This window comes from Suncus etruscus, chromosome X (genome assembly GCF_024139225.1).
Source record: "Suncus etruscus isolate mSunEtr1 chromosome X, mSunEtr1.pri.cur, whole genome shotgun sequence".
NCBI lineage: Eukaryota > Metazoa > Chordata > Mammalia > Eulipotyphla > Soricidae > Suncus > Suncus etruscus.
This window is the reverse complement of record NC_064868.1, coordinates 108,656,557-108,671,206: the sequence shown is the minus strand read 5'-3', so window position 1 is coordinate 108,671,206 and position 14,650 is coordinate 108,656,557. Positions and strand designations below refer to the sequence as shown.

General features: G+C 35.1%; 1 protein-coding gene across 1 annotated transcript; it reads left to right on the top strand.

Moving 5' to 3' along the window:
• Positions 1–699: 699 nt before the first annotated feature.
• On the top strand, positions 700–2,575 carry PRR32 (proline rich 32). Its single transcript, XM_049767009.1, has 2 exons — positions 700–922; positions 1,744–2,575. The coding sequence occupies exons 1-2, from the start codon at positions 903–905 to the stop codon at positions 2,573–2,575; spliced, it is 852 nt and encodes a 283-aa protein (XP_049622966.1). The 5' UTR covers positions 700–902.
• The last annotated feature ends 12,075 nt before the right edge of the window (positions 2,576–14,650 follow it).

Genomic DNA, 14,650 nt, shown 5'->3' with positions numbered 1-14,650 from the left:
TTAAATATAAGAAGGGAAAATTTTCACCTGGAAAAACAGAAAGCATTTTATGCAAAAATAAAGTAAAAAAAAGGCAAAATTTCAGTTAATAGTAGTAAATGTGTAATGACAGTTATGGTTCATTTAATGTCCCTCTTTCTTGTAGAGAGGTTTCTAGAACTCTGTCTTAATAACTATATGGTTGTTTATTGATACATACACACAAACATACAGAGCCAAGAAATTAGAAAGGAGGATAAAGAAATAAGCCGCAAATTGCAAATTGAGGCACTCCGAAGGAAATCAATATGATTCTTAGTTGAATTTTTACAGTGCTATTTTTGCTTCATATTCACAAGAGAGACTCACACTGAAAAGCAATTAAATTCCCAATCCTCTGTTTTTCACAAAGCTAACAGTGCTCTTACTCCAAATTGGAAGTTTAAATTGTGAGATTAGGCATGGTGCTCTGCTCAATGCATTTCAAAACTGGATCAGAAAACATGACCACTACCTTTGGCAATGAAACCTCGAGGAATAACCCTTAATAAGGCTCCCTGCTGCCATGACTCTTGTCAAATCTCATTGAAAGCGTTTGTCTTTTCATCTGCCATGTAACTTGGTTAATATATGAGTGCCTTCACAGTCTGTATACTACTGTGCAAATAGCAGACTCGCATTTGGCTTCAAAGACATGTCACAGATTGATCCCCTCCCTTCTTATCTTCCTCTCTTCCCTAGCAACTGGTAACCTCAGAAAGAGAACTTCTAATCTAGAAAGAAGCAGTTGGTCTCTGGCTTCACTGGACTTGTCAAGTTGCTCCAAGCAGCAGCAGTCATTTCTCCAGACTGAGCTGACCTGTGTGGGTGTTCAGCTGATTTTCTCCATCTCATCGCAAAAGCGATCCTGATCAAATTCTGCCATGGCTTCTCTGGAAAATGTGTAAGTAAATAAATGTACACAACTTGCAACTGCTTAATTTTGTTAGGAAAAAAAGGCAAGTTGGAATCATTTTCCTGTGTAAGTAGGATAGCATCTAGTGGTTTGAAGTCAGTGTAAGAAGGGCTCGCAAATCAAAACTCGCAAGATAAGAAAAGTTTAGATATGATAGTTTTTAACTTAAGGGTGGAGATTTTCAAATGTAGTTATAAAATAAAAGTGGCAGATGTAGGCAATTTAATGTTAATGTCTTAACAGTGGAATTTAAGCGTGAAGAAATTCCAACTCTGGGCTGTGGTATGGGTTATAAAAGAAGGAAATTTTTATAAGTTCATGGAAATGTTGAATAAAGCACTATGAAGAGAGACTGGGGGGTCTGTTAAACTTAGCTTCTTCTCTTTATGAGAGGGTTAATGTTTTCTCTTCAGAAGATGACAGAAAACTTCTGCCCGAATCTGAATGTTGGGGTTAGAAGATCGTAAATTCTTCTGGGAACTGAATATTTTAGTGTTTTCTCTGATGTATCTGCACACTGATCTCATTTAGGAAAATATATGTGTCTTCTAGAATTGCTTCCTTGTAAGGTTGGAAAGTGGGAAATGGAGAATGGGTTGGAGTTATAGGTCAGCCCAAAAGAAATACACATAGCTTGCCTTTGATGAGAAGAAAAGAATGAAGAATTATTTGCGGACCACATGTGGGAAAAATAGTATGTTTACATTTCGTCAGGAGGAGCTGGTGACTTTGGACAGACATTTCAGCTATTTTCTAGTTACTACATTTCTGGTTTTATTAATAGATTTACTTCCTTTTTTTTTTTCAAGCTCTGATGAGAATGCTACTCAACCCAAAGAAGTAGCTGCAGAAGAACATGGGAATCAGGAGACTCTTCCAGACCTGTCTCTCCAGGGTGCAAGTGCCGAGCCAACTTCCATGCTCACTAATGTTGCCGAGTCCGAGGGCCAAGCTGGCGTGCCAGGTCTGCAGAATCCTCCTGTCAATGTGCTGAATGATCTGACAAGAGAGCAACTGGAGCGTCCCTCGGAGGCAACAGGATCCTCCAGTCCTGTTGACATTTTGAGAATTGAAGGGTCCTTTGGGCCAACACCTGCTGTTGCTCAAGCTTCCCGAGCAACCGCAAAAGTAAATAGCTCCGGGGGACAGGCAGGCTTGTGGCAGTGGGGACAGGATTCTGCTAATGTGTCTGGCAGACCTCCTGCCATGATGACAGGGGGAACCAATGCCAGCATGGGAGGAAGTGAGATGGGTGGCAGCAGTGCAGATGAATTTATACCCTTTACACCACGTCAAATGCCTCTTCCTCCCAGAGGCCCACCAGTGAGAGCCCCTTCAAATATTACTTACCATACATCAGGGGTTATGTTAGAACTGCCTCCGATAAGATCAAACATGCAGTACAGAGATAGGTTGGCTCAGGATTCTGTCCCAGCTGGGGTCCCTCAGGCTCCTGCACCTTCAACTTCCAGTACTCGACGCGGGTCTATTTGCTTTACTCGTACTGGCATTCTTAATCCCCAGCATCCACTTTACAATCCACTTTTTCCTTTGCATTTTACTTCTGACCCACAGTATTATACTCCCAGTACTACTCCCCCAGCAAGACCAAAGAAATCTAAGAAGAAGGAGAAGAAGTAATTGGTAGTAGAAGGAAATAGAGCAGGGGGGAAATCTGAAATTTATTCATGTTGGTTGTTACATTCGAACCCCCCCACCTTCTACTCTGTTCAGCTATATTTTCCTTGATGTGTGTAGAGATCCAATAAAAATCCTAAAGTGTGATATATAGTGATTCATATTTGACAACGATACTCTGCATGCAAATCTAAGTAGTAGTGACCTAGTTCTTTCACTGTAGAGAGGGTGCTTAGATTCTTGCTAGGTTCTACCTAGGAAAGAAAATTCCAATATACCTATGAATAAAGAGTGTTTCAGAGAAAGATTGATGAATTTTCAGAGAATGAATAGATGAAGATAAGTTACACATAGATCAAAACGAAGTCCATGTAATATATCGAAGCCCACTAAGTAACCAAATGAGAATGAGGGGAGAATGTTAAAGCCAAAAATCACATGACCAATTAGAACCAGGAGGAAAGTTCAGGAAATGAAAGCTACCGAGGAGATGAGATAGTTCCTCTCAGCATTATATCATTACTAGGTTCATGAACTATATACAAGTATAGTTAAAAGAGCAAACTGATCTCTGAACAAGGACTTTTTATATGTATTCATCAATTTCAGCAGATAAAATGAAAATATGTTATCCATGTTGATTTCCTCAAATACTATTGTGTTTGTGCTCATTATAAAATACTATAAGACTCCATTATAATAATGGTTCTGAGAGATTATCAAAATGTCCTGGTAGAATTTATTTCAAATTCAATTAACAAACATAAGGGCACAATAATGTACAGGGTAGACCAATAGTCATGCATATTGCTAGACAACTAAATCCACTACTTAATAATATGCTCTAAAATACAGTGCTATGATACAAAAAGGCTAAACATGAAATGCCTTCACAGGACAATTATTCAAATAAGCATTCTTATTGCCCAGTGTCAGTGATGTAGGTAATGCAAGTAGCCAGTTAAATCGAATATAATCTGTAGATCAAAAGGGAACCCAGCATATAACTAAAATATTGATGTAATTTGAGCAGCAATACTGGGTTCTTTCTTACTCTGGCATTTGGCTTTTTTTTCTTCCTCTGCTTCATTATCTAATGTTTTAGGCTTGCAGGTTGCAATTTAAGGCTTAGAATTTGAATTGTTCTTTCTAAAATTTTCACCACTCTTTGTATCCTAAAACTTTCATAGTTCCATTGATTTACCATTGTGAATGGCTCAAATCAATATCTCCATCAAATCCTTTGACAACTATTTACAGTAAGGTAGCTTACCTTACCAAACAGTTACTGAATTTTCAGCCTGAATGGATAAAGTCAGGCATACTTCCAGTCATCAAAATTATGTTTTGAACCGGATGTTAAAAGATCTTTTGACATGAAATAATATTGTTATATCAATGCAGTATTGAGAATTGCCAGAAAAGGTGGTAAATGACAGTAGTACAGTGTATATTTTCCTTTACAGGGGAAGTAGTTAAGATACATTTTCAAAACAAAATCCATAAAAAAATTCATTATTACAAAAAATTTGCTACCAGTAAAATCTCTTCTTTTTTTAACACTTTTCTCTTTCATACTATCCTGTGTTTGTTACTTTTCTATGACATTTATAAATGGCAAATAGCTATAGTAAGCAACAAAGAGTAAAGGTTATCAAATGTAGTCATTGAAATTATATTTATACATATGTGGTATAAGAGAAATACAATTTCTTTATTTTATATAGACCGTGGTGCCTCTTGTTTCAATGAATACAGGTATCAGATATGCATGAGATTCTGTTAAATAAAAATGAAATCCAGATATTACTGTTTATATTCATAGTTTTATTAATACAAATGGCAACAATTCAAAGACAGAAAAATATCCTTTAAATGACAGAAATCAAATTAAAATTACTCTTAGTTCTACCATGGACTGGTCCTCCTGATCCTCATCTCTGTTTTCTCTAGGTATTATTACTAATTGATTTAGGGTAGTGTACAGTCCACAGTGACAATGACAGTTGGAACTGGTCACTGGACAAGTGCTGGGTGCTGAAAGGGGATAAAATGATATACATGATATCCCTTAGCAATAGTGTTAAACACAGTATCAAAAAGAGAGGAAGAACAAGAGAGAGAGAAAAGTCAAATACCTGCCCCAGATGCAGAGGGTGGGAGGGAGGGAAACTGGGGACATTGATGGCAGTAATTGTGCACTGTACTGCAAATTATTACAGTGTCTAAAAAGATAAAAAAATAGAAGAGAGAAAATGAGAGATAAGAGGGAAAAGATAAAATATGTCCTGCTGGAGTCCAGCCCCGGGTGAACAGGCCTGAAAAGTGGTGCTGCAAGGAGTCAGAAAGCAAGACATACATAATAGAGAAAAGCATGTGGTCAGGGGGCTCCCAGTCTCGTAGACTGAGCTCAAATTAAACTCCATGTAGGACATGTATTGTTCAGGAATAATGAATCATAAAAAGCAGGGCAGATAACAAACAAATTTCTAAGTCAGGCTTCACTAAATCTAAGGAGGGTTTCACATTTCTCAAGGGAAGAAAGAGGAAGCTACCAGTAAAGTAAAATCTCTGAAGATTGTCTTCCTCTGGGAGGAGTGAGTTAAAAGAATGAATACAGAACTCTGGCTGGAGTTCCAGTATTTACATTAAGAGTCCTCATAGTTTTATCTGTACCTCCCCTCTGTTATCAGCACTCTAGCTAAAGTTGTTTATTTCTTAAATGTCTTCATATCTGACATACCCCAGAGACTAGGAGAAGAGAGGATCAGAGAGGGTGAGAGGGAGACTGAGAACATTGATGGCTGGAAATGTACACTGGTGAAGGTTGTTGTACATTGTATGACTGTACCTCAATTATGTATAACTTTGTGAAAAACCTGTAGTATGTAAAACCTTGTAACCATGGTGTGCTTAAATAAAAAATAAAATTAAAAAAATTACTCTTCTTTCGAATTACTATTGTACATAATAATCCACTATTAATCTATACCACAGCATATGTTTTTAAAAATAATTTTCACATGACTTATTTAACACTCTTGAAGCATACGCTTCTTTGTTCTGTTCATTCTATAATCAATAGCTTGTTATTTTTCCTCATGTAATGCTAATGGGTCAACTATTTCTTTTTTGTTTGTTAGTTTGTTTTGGGGTCACACCCAGCAGCGCTCAGGGGTTACTCCTGGCTCTATGCTCAGATATTGCTCCTGGCAAGTGCGGGGGACCATATGGGATGCGGGATTCGAACCACTGTCCTTCTTCATCAAAGGCAAACGCTCTACCACCATGCTATCTCTCCGGCCCCTCAACTATTTCTTAATTACATTTAGAATCATTGTCACAAGAAGATTCATGTTGTGCAGTTCTCATATTCTTTATCATAAGAATGTAGCATCAAAATTTAATATACTACATATAATTGCATGATAATAGACGGTACAACTTTGACATTTTCTATGTCCCAAAATATGAATCATCAGTAATTTCTATTTTCTATAGTTTACAACTTATATATTTTGATAAAATTGTAGCCAATCAAGTTTTAGAATGGTGAAAAGGATGAAGTTCAAAGTTATATAATTTTACAAGTTTGTAAGATTTTATAACAAGAAAAATGTTGAAACTGCAACTCATTTATCTGGAAATTATAACAAAAACACCAAATCAGATAAAATAATTTAGCTTTACAAATTTCATAGAGATTACAGTGCTATCTTTGCTTACAATAGAACAGAATGTTTTTGTGTTACTATCACTGAATGTACCATGCATGTCTTATAAGCATATGTGTGTACATAATATATAATATGTATATAAAATATCCATAATAATAGAGATATCCTTCCAAACTATTAAAACTCAGCTATAACTTTTGCATTGTCAAGTGCTATTAAGAGGTGCTATTTAAAAAACCGTAAATATAGAACTATTCAAAATGACTAATTTAAGATCAATGAGCCAAAATTCCCTGTATCATTTAATAAGTAAATTCCATGGTTATCACAAAATCCTACATTTTTCTTTCTAATAAACTAGATTGAATGATACTCTCACAGAAAGAGCAAATGATGAGAAAACATTAAGTACAGTAACCATCTATTTTCTCTACAGTGATATTCATATTTTTTAACTTTTAAAAATTACTTTATTTAGGGCTCAAGTGATAGCACAGCGGTAGGGCATTTGCCTTGCACATGACTGATCCAAGTTGGACCTTGCTATAATCCCCAACATCCCATATGGTCCACTGAGCCAGGAGTGATTTCTGAGAGCCTAGCCAGGAGTAACCCCTGAGCATCACAGGGTGTGGTCCAAAAATTTACTTTATTCAAACACTATGGTATACAAGGTTATTCAAAATACATTTTATTTCACAATTACAAAGTTGTGCATGATTTAGTTTTACTCTTACAATATACAACACCCTTCATCAGCGCACATATTCCAGTACCATTTATATGGCATTTATCAAAACAAGTTTAGATTTGTGAGTCAGAAAATATGTGTCATTGTGCAATCTTAAACTCAAAAACATGGCAGTTTTTCTAAAGACTAGACATTTACCTTGACTATAAATATAAAATATTAAAATATACAAATTATGTTGAAATATATATTGTATATACTATATGGAATACTATATTTTGTATTATATAATGTACATATAATATAAAATATTCTATGAAGTATGAAGATCATATTAATGCCTACCTTCTCAATCACTTTTTTTGCATTTACTATTTAGAATTTCTTTCACAGTTTTACAAAGTTTGAAACATTTAACAATTCCCAGAACTAAACTATAAATGTTATTCCATCACTCTTTTGAGAATGGACCATTTTATGTAGATAAATTGTATTACTCTCATCTCTGAAGATCTCTTACCCCACATAAAATAACATACTAAATAATTAGGAAATCTACTACTCCAAAATTTAGATCAATAGTATAGCTAGTAGGACACTTTTTCATAGGTAATAGACTTGAGTTTGAGGCCTGTAAACCCATATGTCCCTGGATCACATGAGAAGCAATCTCTGACTTCAAAACCAGAAGTAAGCCTGAGCATAGCCCAGTACTTTCCATCCTCAAAAAATGCATCTATTCTGACATGAAGGGCTTATTTCATCTAATAGTACTTAATTATTTATTTTATGAAAGATACAGCTATATAACTGACTCACTGAAGATAACAATAGTAAAAGTTTGGGAGTTTGGATATATATGGGGATTAGTAAATATTATGTGTTAATATGAGAAAAAGGGAACAGACACAGAGGATTGTAAATAGAGGGACAGAGTAATAAATTTGTATATGGAAAAATATACCTTAGCAAATAAGAGACAGTGTGCTAGGTAAGAAAGGCTATGAAGTAAGTGTTTCATGACAGAAAAGGCCATGTTGGAGTCACACAGGAGATGCCAGAGATGAGGTGATTAGAGAAACACTATCCAACATTCTTAAACATGAATCTATCTCTACTGCTTCATTCCTTCCTATAAATATCATCTCTCCTTAGATAGCAATATCATATTTCCTATGTGAAACTTGTGGTTTAGGTCTTCTTAATCCCCCAAACTGACCTTGACATGCAGGCACTTCATCATCAAGGTTAAATTGATTAGTGAATGATGGTATGCAAAGAATTAGGCTATCAAAAGAACATTTTATTCATTAGATTTCCCTATACACCAGATCTGGATTTTTTTTCTTTTCTTCAATTTAAGCTTTATTTTTCCCTTCTAGCTTAGCCATAGATTTTGATGACAGATTTTTAATTTTTTCTACTCACTTGTCTTGCAGAATCATAATATTCCAAGGTTCAGTTGTTCATTTAATTAGTCACATTTTATCCAGAAATTAAGAAAGCTATTATTTTCCCCAAGGAATATAATTATATCTTTTTTTAAATATAAAATTTTTTACATAGTATCAATCTATCCTCATTGGTTCTTAATACCCACTAAGAAGACTTTCTCACTAAATGTGAAGACAATGTTTAATAGCCTAGTAAAGAGTTTATTGTCCATGTGATGAAATTAAAAATAATCTTGTATTAGAAATTAATCAAATATGGTGGAAAGTCCAATCTAGATATTGGTACATTGTTAAAATATTACATGTGAGATAGTGTTATAAATATTTATCAGTAAAATAAAGCATAATTCCAATTTTCAAAGAATTAGATGGAACTAAACTTGCAGGGGTCTCAAACTCGCGGCCTGCGGGCTGTTTGTGGCCCTCCATACAACATTTTGTGGCCCTGCCCTAGAGGAATCTTTTTTTGTTTTGTTTTGTTTTAGATGTTTGGGCCACACCCCCCAATGTTCCAGGCTTACTACTGACTTTGCACTCAAGTATCACCCTGGCTTTGCCTCCTGCAGCCCCCAGGTAAATTGAGTTTGAGACCCCTGAAAGTTTTCCCCCAAAGATAGTGTAGGGGATAAGGTACTTGGCTTGCATATACTGACCCTAGTTTAATTCCCAATACCATATATTGTCTTCTAAGGTCATTCCTGAGTACAATCAGGAATACTGCTGAGTATCTATGTGCAGAGCCATTAGCTATATATAATCAGTATTCCTAAAACACATTCACACACACACATGTTCCAGTGTTAATGCGAACTTTACAGATTCAGTGCTAGGCATTTTCCCATGTCAATTGTTATGCATATGCATCCTTAACTGTCTAAGCTTATGATCGGTTAATACCGCTAAGCACACCAGCCAAATAAATACAAGACCCTAACACTTTAAAACATTATGAAAGGTCATTTCTATTTTATTTATTTAATATCATGTGAATTGGTGAAAAGGAATATGCCAATTAGGTGGTTAAAGATCACTGTATTTAACTTGAAGTTGTTATTTTAACAGCCATCAGTTAATGCAACTAGAGGGAAATCAACAATGATTGAAAAACTGGGAGAATTTCTTCAATTTGAGTTTTATGCTAGATATTCCAATAAAAATCAAACATAGGGGCTAGAGCTATATCACAGCAGATAGGATGTTCACCTTGTATGCTTTCAAGCCGGGTTAGATCCCTGGCATCCCATATAATCCCTCCAGCCTACCAGGGGTGATTTCTGAGTGAAGAGCCATGATAACCCCTGAGCCCCGCTGGGTGTGACCCTAAAACAAACAACATATCAAACATAACAAATAAAAATGTGAAATAAACAGACTTAATTTGAGGATTTGTTGAAAAAATAGCAAAATTGGAGAAAATTATGGGGCCGGTGCGCTGGCACAGGGCATAAGTCATCTACCTTGTGCACTCTAGCCTAGGTTGGACGGTGGTTCGATCCCCCAGCATCCCATATGGTCTGCCAAGCCAGAAGTGATTTCTGAGTGCATAGCCAGGATTAATCCCTGAGTCTCACCGGGTGTGGCCGAAAAACAAGACAAAACAAAAAACAAAATTGGAGAAAATCAGTTTTCATTCCATAAGAGTATACTGATTTCTCATGCAATGGTAAGTATATATTTATAATTTATGGGGTTTTTTTTTGTGTAATACTAAGGATGGTCACTTAGAAGAAAAATACCTGCCTTATAAGAACAAGTCTCTAGTTCTATCCCTAGTAGTTCTCAAAAGTTATAGGCAACATCTTAGGAGTTTTAGTGTTTAAAACGCTTGGCATTTTGCCAAAGCGTGAAATCTATGGTGCATCACAGCCAAGTGTGTTTGCGTAAAACCACTAAGCACAATAGCCCCGAATACCTGTCAAATCAAGTGTGTGGGCACAGTTTCAGAAAGACCAAATGATTACAACAAAAATAAAGAGGAAAGGAGAATTTTATGTATATTTTATATAATTTTATATGTACTTATCTATAATATAATTATATGTATATACTTATAATATAAAATATAATTTATATATAATTTGGACTGAAGATATGACCTGGGGTACAGCACTTACATTATATGAGAGAGGTCTTGGGCATTATTTCTTGTATCACCATATATATTATATATATTACATATATACATGTATATAAACATATATATACCATATATATGCATATGATCTGATCTGATTTTCAATGTACAATAAATAGAACTAATACCAGAAACAGGGGCCAGAGAAAATCACAATGAATTATGGAACTTATGGTTATGGTACTTGCTTTGCATGAAGCCAACCAAAATTGCATCCTCAGTTCATGTCCCCTGAGCCTGCCAAGAGTGATCCCTAAACATAGAGATAGATGAAATGTTCTAGGACGATCATATTTGTCTCAGTACTGTCTCCTTTCTTAGTTTTCTGAGAAAAAGAAGGCAATTTAAACGATAATTTTAAACAATCCTATGTGGCTTCAACATTTTAAAACAGTCTACCAGACAGCAGACAGAAGATAAAATCATATTATATCATATGACATCCAAAATTTAAAATGATTGTCAAGAAATGACACCTCAACAATATTGTTACTTATTTTTTCTCTTTTTATATTTAAATTATTTAGTGAAACCATTGTGATTTACAAAGTTCTTCATAGTAGGGTTTCAAACATGCAATGAATCAAAGCCAATCCAGTCACCATTGTTGACCTTTCCCCAATAATGTTCCCCAGGTGCACTCTATACCACGTACCCTGCCCTCCATCCTGCCAGTGTAACAGGCCCTATTAATTTTAGATTGATACGGTTTGGGTCTCTTGATTTTATGGTTTGTTGCCTTTGGCTTGGATATGTAGTTCTGTCCTTTTTGTTTTTAACACCACCAATGCACCTGAGACCAATTGGCCCCTGGCCCCCATCCTTTCATATTTGTTTTTTTCCTCCTCCACTCAATTTAAACCTACACAAAGGTGTCTACACAGAGGGGTAAAGAGCAACTAAGGAGTGTAATTCTGGGTGGCTTTCGTTTGTTTGTTCTAGTGAAGAGGCGGGATAGAATTCAAGATCTCATACAAGGGAAGTAAGGGCTTTAAAGGTGAGCTATGTACCAGGCTTGAAATTCAGTTTGTATTCTATACAAATGTTCAAATATCTTTTATTTAACAAAACTGAAAATCATTCAAATTGTGTTCTTTGCTTAAAGAAATCACACTTCTAATACTAATAAAATTAACAATTAATTACCATTCAGCACACCCAGAAAATGATCAAAGGCCAACAGGTATTCAACAGTACATTATCTGCTATAAATACCTCTATAGTGAATAGATTCAGATAAAAAGATAAATTAATAAAAAGTTGATAAAAGTCTGTAGCATTGATGTTATTTTTTCAAAGGAAAAATATATCATGAAACATCTCTTCTGTATCTATAATTAGAGTATTTATATTAGAAAATATGGGAATATATTTTGAAAAATTACTGGTGACTCATATTAATAAAAGTTACTGGTGATACACATGAATAAATATTAAATTATGTAATACTAAGGTTTACAACAATCATCCAATATAAGTCCTCAAATATAGATTAAATGAAACTCAGAAGGAAATCTAAAATTGAAATCATATTTTGAAGATTAGGTGTAAATATATTAAGTCATCTTCCATGAGCAAAATAATTTTCTTCCTGGAGTACATTTAATAAATAATACTTCTTTTTGTGGTACTTATTTTTTTCTTTATTTTTTCTGTGAGATAGCACCAAGGTCCTTAAGTGGAAATTCATTCTGCAGCTCAGCTGTATTCACATTTCTAGTGAAGAAGCTTAATGATTTCTTAGAAGACGTCTCTTGGGTTTAGCTGTAGGCAGGAAATGATGTATAATTAGCACTTTTATGTGGCATTAACAAACAATCTTGTTAGTTCATTACATTTTAATATTTGTATCAGCCTGCTGAAAGCAGATTAAGAGCAACTGTAATTTCCGTATACAAGATTCTGTAACTATAAAGCTCAGAAAATGTTCAGCTTAATCAAAATCATGCCACAATACTGTACCTGAAAAATGTTTTCTCCTTTCATTGTTTTCACCCCATACAGACTTACAACACTAAGGATTTTTGAAAATAATATTTTATGAATGAAAGTTCATTTTTTCTGGTCCAAGCTTATTAAAATCAGAATCAAAATAAATGCTTAGCAAGCAACAACTAATTATCCATGATTTATTGAATTTTCAATGGAAGGATTTTATGGGTAAAATCTTTATCTGTTCAAATAGATTAACGTAGGCACTATTTGTAGACTACTATAACTACATCTACAGGATGTCACATTATAAATAATGTTGTGGTCATAAAACATTTAAAAAACTTCCAGACAAAGCTAAAATGTTTACTTTCTTTACATTTTCTATATACTTGCTAACATATGAGTTATTTCTTTTTTGGTTTGGGGCCACACCTGGAGGAGCTGAGGGGTTACTCCTGGCTGTGCACTCAGAAATCGCTCCTGGCAGGCTTGGGGGATCATATGAGATGCCAGGGATTGAACTCGGGTTCGTCCAGGTTGGCAGTCTGCAAGGCAAATACGCTACCAGCTGTGTTATCAATCCGGCCCCCTCATGAGTGATTTTGTTCTTTCATAAATCCATTTGTACTCTTGGATATATTTGATGATCATTGAAAATACGTTGTGTATAGAGGAAGAAGAACACAATGAAAGATATGAGGAAGTTAGCATGTGTGCCACGGCCTCCTTTCTGGACACTTCAGGGAGTTCTCTGGGTGCCCAGGAAAGTGGATTGAAGGAGAAGGAAGGAGACACACTCTGTTGTGGTGGTGGATCCTAATTGTAGGTCTGTTTATTGAATGTTACAGGGGTATATTTAAACATGGATTTTATGTGTGAGAGACTGCCTACACCTGCTTTCCTGCAAGGTTAAAAAATTGAACTTTCTTGTTAGCAACAAGCTTATCAGTACATACTATTTGAGCTATTAAGTTTCTTCACAACAGATAATTCATAGGTCTTTAAAGTTGGGTTACAAATCTTCTGAATGATAAGTTCCCATTAAAAGGCAGAGGGGAGTTGAGCCAGAGGCTTCTCTGGTATGTAATGGCAAACTTTAACATCTCAAAGTTTTTACTCCTAGGCTGGACCTTGAATGTTAATTCTGATATAAATTAAAAAAATTATCAAGTTAGCCAGGTGTTCCTATGAAGGGCTCCTTTCTTCTGAGTGAGCAGAATGTATTTTAAAAGACTACCTTGACTTTGAGAATTACAAAGTTATTTTTATATTTCTCTTGATGCTGATTTACCCAGGTAAAGTGATATTTAATCAAGGCCATATTTGTATGTACTAATTTTGTCATTTGGAAGTAAATGTTCAGATATATACATACTTGGCCCAGCAGCAGGGAGATTCTTATTAGGGCAAATATATGTTTGCAACTATTGTTTGAAACTAAGCTTGAGAAATACCACCCTCATTTTTCAAGGAAGCGACCTCTTTTTGAAGTCTTTTCTCAGCCATCTGCACTGGGGGAGCCCAGCAGGCCTTCTGATTTTAACTTGTCTTAAATTATGGCGGCATTACATGTGCACACTTGTGATTACAACTTGTGATTCTATGAAGACTGGGTTTTATTTTAAGTGCCATTATAATGGTATAGCTGACCTATAGCTCTGAATTCCTTGACTATGCAAGAACCAAACAAGAGTGAGACTTCATTCATACACAGAGATGTTGTGTATAGTATCAACTCCCTTCTTGATCTCCACATTCTATAAACAAAAAATGTAGTGTTGCATTAGACACTGCCCCCTATACTTAAATAATACTTCAAGGCTGAGTGGAAAATATTCAGTTATACTTTTTTGAAATGTAACATCAGTAGATGTATTCCTCTCTGATATATCATTGTTTCTTTGTTCCTCTATAATCACTAACAATAATTTTTATTTTATAACTTCTGCAATTTTATCTCAAAAACAGCACACTACTAATATATTGTCCCATTTCTATATTGTGACTCTATTCTAGTACTCATTGAGACTCTCTGGATTCAAATCAAACCTAATTAGATTCCAGAGAGAACATTTATCAGTCCTTCCATTCTTTTCTAGATTGCTATGAACAGCTTTTCAAATTGTCATTTGACTTTCCTGGTGCAGAAATAGCTGGATTTTATTTAATTTCAAGATGCTAAAAAAA

Excerpts from the sequence above, each read along its gene's own strand:
- PRR32 (XM_049767009.1), top strand. The coding sequence starts at position 903 with ATGGCTTCTCTGGAAAATGT. Across the intron at positions 923-1,743 it reads ATGGCTTCTCTGGAAAATGT|CTCTGATGAGAATGCTACTC; the intron begins GTAAGTAAATAA and ends TTTTTTTTCAAG.